At 42.6% G+C, this 12,751-nt stretch overlaps 2 protein-coding genes across 5 annotated transcripts in view; both read right to left on the bottom strand.

The window, feature by feature from the left end:
* Window positions 1–31: 31 nt before the first annotated feature.
* desi2 (desumoylating isopeptidase 2) lies at window positions 32–10,985 on the bottom strand. Of its 4 annotated transcripts, XR_003051377.1 has the most exons (7): window positions 10,111–10,985; window positions 9,171–9,282; window positions 5,627–5,699; window positions 5,401–5,494; window positions 4,678–4,819; window positions 418–3,169; window positions 32–385 (listed from the first exon to the last, which is right to left on the bottom strand). XR_003051377.1 is itself a non-coding variant. In XM_025061117.1 (6 exons), exons 1-6 carry the CDS (start codon window positions 10,122–10,124, stop codon window positions 2,897–2,899), a joined length of 708 nt encoding a protein of 235 aa, XP_024916885.1. In that variant the 5' UTR covers window positions 10,125–10,985; the 3' UTR covers window positions 32–2,896. The 4 variants fall into 4 exon arrangements, 3 of the variants coding, with proteins under 3 accessions (XP_024916885.1, XP_024916886.1, XP_008319718.1); XM_025061117.1 differs by having other exon boundaries at window positions 32–3,169; XM_025061118.1 differs by having other exon boundaries at window positions 32–3,169; window positions 9,116–9,282; window positions 10,111–10,963.
* Window positions 10,986–11,535: 550 nt separating this feature from the next.
* mtrf1l (mitochondrial translational release factor 1-like) overlaps window positions 11,536–12,751 on the bottom strand; it is a 2,742-nt gene continuing 1,526 nt past the window's right edge. The window contains exons 5-8 of the mRNA XM_008321497.2: window positions 12,541–12,704; window positions 12,288–12,405; window positions 12,053–12,189; window positions 11,536–11,954 (exon numbers count right to left, since the gene is read on the bottom strand). Coding sequence (XP_008319719.1) covers window positions 11,742–11,954; window positions 12,053–12,189; window positions 12,288–12,405; window positions 12,541–12,704 — 632 coding nt within the window. The 3' untranslated portion in view covers window positions 11,536–11,741. The remainder of the gene's footprint in view (window positions 11,955–12,052; window positions 12,190–12,287; window positions 12,406–12,540; window positions 12,705–12,751) is intronic.

Genomic DNA, 12,751 nt, shown 5'->3' on the forward strand with positions numbered 1-12,751 from the left:
AAAAAAAAAAAAAAAAAAAAAAATTGTTGGGATCTCACTGAATCAAACTTCTTTGCTGGTTTCTGGTGAAATGTCATTTTTGTACATTGTGATTTAAAACAATTATTTCTGTTTGGATTGTTGTGCATTAATAACAAAGTAATGAAGTCTACTGCAGCCAGGGATAAATAAATTAAAAACAATTTCAAAGACAAAGTCAATTCAGAGAAATATTGGAACACATTTTTTAAAACCCAAATAAAAAATAAAATGAGTGTTTTGGTCATTTAATTTCACTTTTTTGCAGAAGGACAACCTGAAAACAAAGACTTTCTATGTTTTCACTTTTATTTTTTTCTGTTATGTCGGTGGTCATGCACATTCAGCAGCACTTTCTGCCACTGACCTTCACACACACTGACCATTTTTCTTCTTGACTTGTTAAACGTTCTCATAATATTATGAGCTGTAGACGTGACAGAGACTTTTATATGTCAAACACAGTTCTCTTGTAAAGTTCTCCATGAGGTGGCGACCTTGACCCATCCTTTCTACTTAATCTTAGGCTAACTATTAACCTACTTTGTTAATAGATAATCTGCCCATGATGTTAAATGTATGACCTCTTGACCCTGACTCTGCTCTGAATTAAAAGCATTTGGGAGTGGGTTTCACACATCATCGTCTTTGTCGATGAAAACACAGAAAATCTTTTCTGTCCTTTTGTTCGACGACCGGATTTACGTTAACGACAAATTTCGTCTTTCATTGGATTTATGTTTTAAATAAAATAAAAATTTAAATATTTAAAATTTCAGGTTTATCATCTTCACTGGAAACATTGTACATTTAAGTCGATGGAATCTGTTTGTTGTTGACCTTTTCAAACACTCACACACACATGCACACACACAGACAAATATTGCAGCACAGTCTCATGTATAAACATCCTGGTTGTAAACAAAAGCTCATGTGTTTCTATCAAAGAGAGGGGAGTAGAAAAGTGACGACTGCTTCAGAAAACACCACACATCTGGGATTAAAAACTTTTAAAGGAACTTTAAAAGTATATATATACATATATACATATATATATACATACATGTATATATATATATATACGTATACATATATATATACATACTAATATACTAATGTATATTCCAAAGTCTTTCCGAGTCCTGAGTTGGTCAGACATAGACAGACAAAAAAGGCCAGAGTCTATAGAAATATCACTGAATATTAACATTAAAAAAAATCAACTGCAAAAAGTTCTCCAGCAAAGGCTGCGAGCGACGCCACGTTCACGTTCAGAAAACGTCTCTGCAGCACAGACGAGGGTGTTAACGGCGGTGACAGAGTCTGATTGTAGGGGGCGCTCTTTACTTCAAACTAATTTGTCTTTAAAAAAAAGTTAATATTTAAGAAGGTCACGATGGCAGGATAATGATCAGGATTTTCTGTGAATGTGTTTTACTTTTACGTCCACGTATCTGGACAAATGCGAGTGATTTAAGGGCAGTGGGTCCCAAAGTAAGGGGCGGGGGCTCCTTTGAAACAGATTTGAGGAGGATCGACAACATTCATCCTGCAAAAAAATGTGGACACCAACGACTGTGGTCGAACAAAACCAAAGACTGGAGACACCAGTGAAGCCCCGAGTAAAGGGCTCCCTCTAGTGTTCCTTCTTCTTCAAGGTCACAACTGTAGACAACGTCCAACCCCCCGCGTTTAGCACTAACTCGTTCTCGAGACCTGTGGCACCAAACCAGACCTCACAGCATGACCACAGCCTTCCAGGAAGTACCTTGCTCAAAGGAACCTTAGCAGTTGTTCAGAAATCTTCACTATCTTACTCTGAGACTCAGACAAACTTATTTGGACCTTTCTGCCACTGCCTTCCCCGTCGTTTCTGTAGAATTACCCAGATTATTTCTACAGTGTCCACTGCACTACGTGAATGCAGGCACAGAGGCATCAATAGGTGCTGAGCAAAACTACAGACTCCAAAACCACAATTTATGGACACTGTAATGCCACATTTGTCCACCTGGGGGCGAAACTGAATAAAACTGTCAATGCAGTTTTACTGATGTTCCATGAGGGGGTGTAAAGTGTGGCTGATCTAGAAGTATTTCTTGTGGATTGAGTAGTACTACCTACAGTACATACTGTACAGTCTCCAGAGTTTGACTGTAAACTTTCACTGAACTGAACCCAATGTTTGGACAAAAAAAAAAAAAAAATGGTAAGAAATCTTACTTTCACAGTAGCGTCGACTGACATCCGTCTTTTGCCGAGAGAAAACAAACACAAACCTGAGGTTCTGAGCAGACACAGTACTTAGAGTCAAACGTATTCAGAGTTCTGAACTCAACCAACTGAAACCATCTGGAAATGTCTCCACTGGAGCTGCTGCAGGACATTTAGCAGCCGAAGGTCAGCTACAGCTAGCACTGAGACGTGATGTCACTCCATCTCCGCAGTGGCATCTGACGTAGGTCCAAACGAAGATAACCGCGGAAAAAATACTGTACTTCAAAGTCATACAGTTTGTTAAACAAGTACACAAGACGGGGAAATGCTGGGAAACAGGAAGTTCTTAAGGCGGAGTCATCAGTTTGGGCTCCATCTTCTGGACATGGCCGGGACTGCAGGTTCTTTTTTTACTTTGGTTAAACAGTGACCCTGCCTTCATCCTGAGTGGGGAGGCAGGATGTGGGCGGGGCTCTGCCTTTGTCAGTGGCAGACGTTGATGAGCCATTCCAGTTTCTCCTGGTCGTTGCCCAGATTTGGATGATGCTGTTCAGTGCCTTGCTCAGAGGCAGGCTGACTCCACAGCCGCTGCGCGCCGGCTTTTCTGTTTCCCAACCTTTTGTCCAGGTCTGCGTTTGCCAGCTGGAATTACCGGCATCCCCTACCTACGCGGCTGGTAGCGGGAATGATGCGGAAAAGCGGTGGACGGGCTGGAGGAGGGAGGCGAGGGTGAGCAGGGAGACAGGCAGGCGGTGGCGGCGTCCTCGGCCTCCTCCAGCTCCCCCGCCCCCCCGTGGAGCTCCTGGCTGACGCTGGACTGCAGGGCAGCCGGAGTTAGCCACTCTTTGGGCAGGCAGCTCTGGAGGAATGCCACGCAGGAGCTGAAGTAGGCCAGACGGTTGACCCATCGGGGGATCTCCCTGCCACACAGGATCTGAGGGGGCGGGAGGGGGGGGGGCAAAGGAGGTGTGGGAAGAAGGAAAAGATGTTAATATAGCTGTCCCAGCAGCTGAGTCCAAATAATTTAATAATTAGCTCGCTGGATCGTCGGTCACAACTGAAGCGTCACATCTGTTCAGGCAAAGATGCGACGCCTAATATATCCACGAAAAATCTAAGATGGATGATCAGCCATTCCAACGATTCATGCTAACACCGCAGGACTCAGTAGAGGGCGGTGCCACCTGGTGACGATACTTCCACGTTTCACGTATGATCGATCATCATATGATATGTGTATAACATATGTAAATATACAGAGTAAATGTTAAATGTATGGCTTTTTGACCAGCAGAGGTCAGTAAAGCACCTCATCGTGACTTTATCTTCTTCAGTTTGTGCGACTGTTCTCCGTCACACGTCGTGTGTTAGATCAGGAGTTTTTTTCTCATGACCTCAGTCGGTAGCATTGTTGCTAATCGTGTGATGTCCAGGGTCACATGACTACATACATTTGCTGCATTTGTCTCAATGACATCACGCCTTCAGATCTAACAGTGAGCCCAGAGGAGGGGGGGGGTCGACGGGGGTGGGGGCTCCAGAACAAAGAGGTCCAAATCAAGACCCAACTTTAAAACTCGACATTGTTTGTGCATGTTTTCATGTTTGTGTCTATGTGGGTGTGTGTGTGTGTGTGTGTGTGTTAGCAGGCTGTGCATGTCTGGACTTGTATCAGTGTGTGTATGTGTGTGTCAGTGTGTCCTTTAATTCCAACCTCAAGGCTGAACTCTAAGACGCTCTGCTCATTAGTCACACCAGGATAAGCTGCTCAGGAGACACACACACACACACACACACACACACACACACGTATCTGTTACCTTGAATTTACCTCAAACACCTGACTGTCATAAATCCCCCTAATTTGTGAAAAACTGGTTTTTAACAACATTCTACCAAACAGCAGAAGGAAGGTGTGTAGTACTTCCATCGATGAGCCACCAGAGGGCAGATATTTTTACATTTAGCCTGAGACCAAAAAGCTGCTCAAAGAAACAAACACAACTAAGTTTGTTTAACAGTTCATCTTTTTAACACTTGATGCTGTTGTTTTTAAATTAAATTATTTATTTTTCTGAACTGAACCTTTAAACAACCCAGTTCGACTGTAACTTCCCTCTGTGGTTTAACACATTTTTTTAAACATTTCCTCTAACGCCTTTTAATAATTTAATTTACATTAACACTTTCAAACTCATATGTGCTGCCGCTGTGTCTGATCGGCGTCGGGCGTGTCGGTGTGATGAGAGTTTAAATGGGTTGAAACTGGGTTGGAGGCAGAAGTGTGTTTCCCAGAGTAATGACTCCTTGTGGTCACTTTAACGGATTGCAACTAACAAACTTAAAAGAAATCTTGAGGTGGTGTTGGATTTGTATTGGAGTGAAGTCTTTCTAACCTTCTGCGCTCTTTGTCTCCCTCTGTCTGTGAGAGTGAACACTGACCTCTGACAGTGCTGAGGAGAAGTGGTTGCAGTTCTTGTGCATGAGGTGGTAGGCGTTGCCTTTGTACTCCTTCCCCATCTCCTCCACGATCTTCTCCACGTCCTCCTCTGTGAAGTCGGTGCTGCCCAGGACGATGGCTTCTCTGAGGAGAGACCAACGAAGAAACGTCACAAACGTTTCCACGGTTCATAGTTTTAACAAACAGATGAGAAGATTCAACAGAATGAAAATGTTATAAATGTCTTCTTGGACCTGAGTTGACCTACTGACCTTCATACAGACGGACTAGTGACCTGTGTGAAGGAGGCACGCTCCAGTGTACTGTATGTGTGTAACTGCAGGTCAGTGAGTGTGTGAGTGTGTGTGTGTGTGTGTGTGTGTGTGTGTGTGAGTGTGTCAAAGCCACAGGGCAGATGAACTAGAGCAGAATTAATACAGAGCAGCACAGAATCGACGAAGAAGACGACGAAAAAACACCAACACACGAAAACAGCAGCGTCTAGTGAAGAACTCGACAGACTAGGAGCCAATTTAGTCCTAGAACTGTTTAATATTAGTTTGGCTTTAGCCCACAAAATCATTATAGTCAAATGAACTTAAATAATATTCAACTGAGAAGTGTCGCAGTAATGACAGTATTACAGTATTTTGCTAATGTTTCTGTCTCTGTTCTTTCGTCAGGTTTATACTCGTACGTACACACATCATTATTTTCACCCTTACTTGAACTTAAAGGTGTCGCCCAGTTCAGTTGCATCCCCCGGTGTAATCTCAAAGATCCCTGAGAACGGGTAGGGGTGTCCGCCGTAGGCAAACTCTGGAGGCAGAGCAGAGAGAAACACGTCAGTCAGAAAACACCGAGACGTTCAGTGTATGGTCGGGGCAGACGACCTGACAGGTGGGAGGAGGGGGTGGGGGGGTGGTCCAGTGTGTGTGGGGGGAGCCTCACCTCGGCCGTAGACCTCGATCCCTGAGTGAAACACCCCGATGCCCAGAGAGCTGGTGAACTCATTGATCCAGTACTGGAACAACAAAAAGGTTTTTCTGTTTACACACACACACTGAACGCATCACTGTGTAATGACAAATAATACCAGCACAAAACAAAGATTTTTTTTATTTTTATAAAATGATTCTGAATAGCTGACACCATTGATTAAAAATATATTCAACGGCAGAATGAAGAAGAAATGAAAACACTGCTGTGACATGAGGTCTGTGTACAATCACACTCTCTTGATGTTCACACACATTTTTACATTTACAATGCAAGTCTAGTGGTGGCAAAGCGGCACTGCAGTTCCCTGACTCCTGCGTGCTGGAGATGGTTGCCACACCTCAGCGTTAGCTCAAGAAGATGTTCTTGGTGTCGCTCGCTCAACGGTTCAAAAGCTCTGACAACTGACTGACTTCAAATAAGGGAAGGTTCCAGGTCTGAATGAAGGAAGTGACATCAGAACGGGCCTCACGCTGCTGACTCATCCCGGGGGTTAAGATCCCCCTGATGTTCACAGGAAAGTACACACACACAAAAAACGTCACCCAGCGTTCAAACTTCCTAAAATCACCCTCCTCAACAACAGGGCGGCGTTGCACAACAACAAGCGTGTGTGTTCATGAATGAAGTAAAAACATGAGCCAACAAATATGAAAGAACAGACAGGAAGTCGCAGCGACACGCCTGGGAATTTAATCATCAACTTCATTCTGAAGAATGGGGTTTGGAGTAAATCCATGGACTAAAAAGGTCACATTTTAAAACTGTTTCTCTGACAGTTTTAGTTTATTTAATCTAAGTATTGGAATGATATTTGGTATAGGTTTGTAAAAAAAAAAGGATTAGTGTGGAGACGACCCTAGTTATGACATAGTTAATAATATACAGTATGGAGGTGTAACTGTGCTGTGTAGTCCACTGCTGTAAGGTGTGACATCACAACAACGCCCGGAGCCAAGGCCATCACTGCCACGGCTCTGAAGTCTTTTCCTGAGCCCGGACACGTGCTTCCATCTTGTAAAGACAAATGAGAAATCAGACCTTCAGCATAGTTCTGCTCAAGTATTGAACGTCCAGCCACAGTTTTCCACAGACACAGCCGTCAGAAGGCAGGCAGACAGACAGGCAGACCGGTGGTGTGCAGATAATAACAGCGTCTCATCACAGCAGCGCCCTAATGCACTCAGAGCTGGCCAGGAAATCCACTTAAGGAGAGCTGGGAGTGGGACACAGGGGGTGGGGGAGCGACGCAAGAGGAAAACTGGTCCTGATCTGAACAGATCTTTCTGAAAGACGTGACAATCTGCATCTGCCTTCTGCAGTGACAGGGTTTAGAGTTGGCGGCCCTTATCTGGTCTTTAAGGTTTCCTGTTCTCTTCCTCTCAACCAACCGACTGACCAACCAACCAACCAACCAGTAACTGAACCGTTTAGCACTGGACAGAAAAGGATCTTATGAAGGTCATTTATTATCACAGAACAATAAAACATTAGTGTCGTCGTCAGTATTTAGCTCATCCATCTGGAACTGGAACTGGAACTGACCCGTTATCTGATTTTTTTTAGAATAACTAGGATCAGGTGAGCGTCTGGACTGTGACAAACACCTTGGACTGATGTCTTCTGAGGAGCTATTCAAACCGGGATCGAATGGCGACTATCTATTTCCATTGGCCAGAAGCCATGAATGAATGTGTGTCCATAGTTTGACTTTATTAGACCTGCAGTATTTACCCTCCACCACACCTGGTGTCCAACAAACCCACCAGCCAATCAGACACTGAGCCACTGCATGTGTCACACGGTTGAGAGTCCATCAGCAGAACATGTTTTATGACGTTTCTTACAGGGCTCACATTTGAACGCACAAATCAATACACAGGAAGTGGAGTAATGAATGAATGAAGGGAGGACTGGATGGACAGCAGCCATTGGATCATGTGTCTGACTGAGCAGTGCTGCAGATCCGTCCTACAGCAGCTGGAATCTACAGAAATATCTAAAAAAAAAATTCTAAACAGTGCAGAGATGAATGTGCACAGTAGTTCTAAAAAAAAAAACAAATTCTAGACAGTGCAGAGATGAATGTGCACAGTAGGACAAGTGTGAACTGCAACAGTTTGACATGTTCAACAGACCAGAGATAAGAGTTCTTCCTCAAGGGTCTCAGCTAATGTGGACAGCAAGTGAAGTGAAACAAGAGAAAGGAGAAGTCATCATGGGGGGAGGAGAGAAGAAAGACATGAGATAAAAAAAAACCAGATGGGCCGATAGAAATCATCATACAGGAGTTATTTTAGTTTTGGAAACAGAGCAGGAGACGCTAACATGCACACACTGACACGTGAGCACCTGAGGAGCAGTGGCGTTTGTAAGTGAACCCTCCAATCACAAGACTAACCGTTCAACCGCTCGGCCACAGGCCGCTGGGATTTTACCAGTCAAACATTTTTGTAATCGAATTGAACAAATCATCAAGGAAGAAAAAGAACTTTAGACTGTCTTCTCCTCCAAATATACAGTACAAGACACTGAAACATTACAACAGTGTGTAACTGCTCATTACAGTTATGGTTACTGGTTATTAACATCTAAAGGTCATCGTTTAGATTTAATTCTGCTCATGGATAAATCACATGTTTGTCTCGTGATAAAAAAACAACATCAAACTGCAGTAAATCTTAGAAAAGATGGGTCAGATATTCCTGATACTTTGACTGTGGAGTGACTGAATGGCTAAAGCGTAACATTTAAGTGTGTGTGTTTGTGCACATGGCCGTAACATTCCAACACATTCCTCATTAAGCATCCTAATAAGCGAGATAATATGTGATGGTCAGCATATCCAGCTGATTTGACCGACCCACTTCTTGTAAACAAAGTCAACTTCAGGGTCGGGGACTGATGTGTGACACTACACAAAATAGTAAAAAAAAAAAAAAAAAAGACATGTAGGTTGCTTAGGTATCTAATGTCTGAGTAAATGTAGTGGATCATTAATATTCAATGTGTGTGACTTGAAAGTGCTGTCTGGGTCACAACAGTATATACAGCCCTGGTGTCAGGTTGCCTTACACATTTAATAATGTATAATAATAATAATAATAATAATGTATTAGTAGTAAAATTATTATTATTCTTAACTACAGAAATATACACATAGGTTTGTATTTTATTTTGAAATGTTGACTAGTCTTAGACAGAGGCACGGTGGTCACCAGACTCTTATTTACTGACATACCGTTACCATCCATATTAACCTAATAAAACTCAAATGCTTAGACCTCTGGTCTGTGATGATACATGTATGATCTATCAACACAAGATCGCCCTTTATACGTAATCCACCCAACACTGAATCAATATTGATCAATGATTCATCAACAGAGCAGTCGATTTCAACAACACGACCCCCCCCCCCCCCCCAACATACATCCTTACCCAATCACTCTGACTCAACCTCTGCATGGTGACAACATAATGACTCAAGTCTGACCTCTGTCTTATTCCTAAAGCCAGACATGTACATGCAGCCTCCAGGCACAGCGTCTGCAGGGTGAAATTTCACATCCACCTGTGGTTTCACATCAGGGTGGTTTACAAGAGAACTGAAATTCCAGAAGGTGGAAACAAAATGAATAACCGAAAAGTAAACAATAATTAAAAAAAAAAAAGAAAAAAAGAAACGGCTCCTATTTGTCTCTGATCTCCAGTCACCTCCTAATACTGAAGCGTGTCTTGACAGGAAGACATTCAGACCGTATTGTTTTAATGCACTAACTGGTCCGGAAAGTAAAGAAAAATCTAAGACAGAGCATTAACTATTCATTTTTGTCTATAAATTTAAGATCAAGTGGAATCTGCCTCAAAATAATCAAAAACAAGAAGTTTTTAGTTTGGTAACCGATTAAGGAAGCAGCAACTGTAAATTGGTTAAAACATTTAGTTTTTAGTTTTTGTAACCGATTAAAGCAGCAGCAACTGTAAATTGGTTAAAACATGTGATTAATTCTAACTTTTACTTTTTTGATCATATTTGACCACGTTCTTAAACAGCATGTATTTATGTACCAGATGTTTATTCAATATTTAAATATTAACGCTGAGTTTCACTGCACTTATCAGCGTGGAACTCCTTCTGCTAACCACTTTAGCATTGTGCATTTTTGAATAAATGAACAGATGGATAGTTGACACAGAATTTTAATATGTGCCGAATTTCTCGGTGCTTTGTGCCCATTCTGAACATATGGCTCAGTCCTCGACTAGAGTTCTTTACAGTCGATTACCGTCTTTTACCGTAGAATTCCTCATTTTACAATACAGTTTCTCTTTGGGTGGAAAAACAATAGCAGGGCTGCGTTCACTTACAGTAAACCTTAGAGAAAAATAAGTTTGTTTTTTCTTTAAAACACACTGTGTATCCTTTTACTTACCATATCATAAACATTCAAGATGATCGGCTCGTTTGCCATCACTGGAAGTAAGGTTTTTTTCTTCTGCCCCTACGTCCCTTTCTTTCCTCTGGGTCTTCTCCAAACGCCCCCTACTCCTCCTTCCGTTTGGTGCGAATCCAACTCTTATAAATAGACCCTCCGTTTTCCACAACAAACGCTTCAGTTCGACAACTCCGCTTTAAAACTCGGCGTAAGATCGTTTAAGGTCCGAGGTTTTTTGTTACTGTCCAACATCTGACCGACTTAGTCCCAACCGCCAGCGGTACGAGAGAAAGAATAGCGGAGCTTTCCGCTCGTCAAGACAGAAGCCGTTCAGCTACACGGTCGAAATGAAAAAAAAAAAAGACTTTCTATAGGGATATTTTCTTCCACGGGCGTCGTTAACGCGGAAAAACCGTAATATAATCCCCTTAGTTAGTCCTTGTTTAATAAAAACGAGTAGCCTCTGACATCGTTAAAACGTTTCTTCCCTGAAAACAATGACTTATAGCTGCCTTATTTGCTAATGGTAGCTGTTGAGCTGGTACACAGGATGCAACTGCTGGGAAAATTTTGAGAGTAGGCGAAATGAGCGGAGCGATGACCTCAGCACTCGATTACTCGGCCTTTCATTGTACTGGGAGATGTAGTCCTATCGTGAAAGGCCAGCGCGTGTACACGTTTAACGGTTCGTTTGCGGGCTGGGATATTCAAATCTTCAGGTTTGAATGTTTTAGCATGCGTGAAAATATAAATATTGTGACGTAAATAGTGTGACGTAAGAGTACGCGTTTCGGATGCTTAACAGGCTGCGGCTCGGACTGAACAGACCGTCTACTCTCAACACAGATGTGCTCGATTTACTTAATCAGTTGGGAGTAATACGACTGGTGAGTGACGTCACGCGTACAAAATTGTAAGCGTCAGTTTTATGACGTTATATCCAAGTATAAAGCTGCGTTCCAGAAAGCTAGGATTTAGAACTTATTCCACTGAAATTGTTCTCAGTGTGAGCTCAACGAATACCAACAAAGTAGGAAAAAAAAACATGACTCGTGTAATATTTGGGTTGTTTTTGAAGAGCAACCATTCAACAACCGCAAGATAACTCATATTTACGTCCTCTAGAATTATCTGTTACCTCCAATGATACACTTGTACTAGAATGATCTGTTACCTCCAATGATACACTTGTAAAAATGCAAAAATGTTATTTAAATATTTATTTAAAAGTGTGTTACAATTGGCGTTAACGTTGTTCTGTGACGTCACGCCACGATTGTCCTCGTCTTCTTTAACAGGACTTTGAGTGATATTCCAGTCCAGACAGAGACAAAGACACTACACACATAAAAATACATGTTTTTTTAATAGTCGAGTGATATTCCAGTCCAGACAAAGACACTACATACATAAAAATACATGTTTTTTTAATAGTCACTGTTAGCATCATTTGTTTGAACTTTATGCAGCTTTTGGGCTGCACAAATCTGTAGCAGGTGCACTTATGTCGTCTTTGAAGTCCTCGAAACCAGAAGAAGAAGAACCAAAAGAATTTCAGAATTTCTCTCCTCAGTTTGGCTCACAGAGCCTTCACACAAACTTCCTTTTCTTCTTCTCTGGAAAGAAACTCACAATCCTTCACGTTCATTTTCACCCAGCACCTCCATGAGCGCCTCCTGATTGGAGAACTCCTGCAGTGAGGAGTTCATCTCTTCCAGCAGATCTTGGCCAATCATGAAGCTCTTGATATCATGCACCGTCATACCGATCCGGTGGTCTGTGATACGGTCCTGGGTGAAATTGTAAGTGCGGATCTTCTCGGACCTCCCCCTGGTGCCGATCTGCAGGAGGAACACGGATGTCAAAATGACAACAACACCGAGCACCTGAACATCATATTTGGTTCTACGACACATCCTGTGTCTCGCCGCCTCCTCACCTGTATTTTACGCTGATTGTAGCGTTTGCTCGTCACCTCTTCTAACTTTATGGCGTACAGTTTGGCTCTGAGAGCCTTCATGGCATTCTCCTTGTTTTTCAGCTGAGACCTTTCCTTCTGGCACTCTGCCACCACACCTAAGAAACACAAACACACACTTTCATGGTCACACCACACCCTGACCTGCAGGGGGAGGTACTCTGCACTTTATGCATCTTATTACAGTGTTAGTTACCTGTGGGCAGATGGACGATCCTGACTGCACTGTCCGTGGTGTTGACATGCTGTCCTCCAGCTCCACTGGCCCTTTTTGTCTCTATTTTCAGGTCCTTAGGGTTAATGGTGAGTGAGATCTGACAGGAGGATATGATCAGTTTAATAAATCAAATCAATGTTACATCAAGAACAGTAAATTGTCACAGTAAAACCCCACACGTTGGCTCACTCACTCTTTGTGTGCATTCATTCATTTGTTACATGAACGGTACCTCAGTGGGTTGGGGGAGTACAGCCACAGTCATGGTGCTGGTGTGCATTCTGCCTTGTTTTTCAGTCTTGGGAACCCTCTGCACTCGATGAACTCCGGCTTCAAACTTCATTCTCTTGTAGCTTTCTGAGCCACTGATACTGACTGAGGCGTGTCGTAAGCCACCTAGTGGAAGGTGATGAAAGAAAAAAAACTTAACTCTAACAAGTATT

This window comes from Cynoglossus semilaevis, chromosome 12 (assembly GCF_000523025.1).
Source record: "Cynoglossus semilaevis isolate Cse_v1.0 chromosome 12, Cse_v1.0, whole genome shotgun sequence".
In the NCBI taxonomy this organism is placed as follows: domain Eukaryota; kingdom Metazoa; phylum Chordata; class Actinopteri; order Pleuronectiformes; family Cynoglossidae; genus Cynoglossus; species Cynoglossus semilaevis.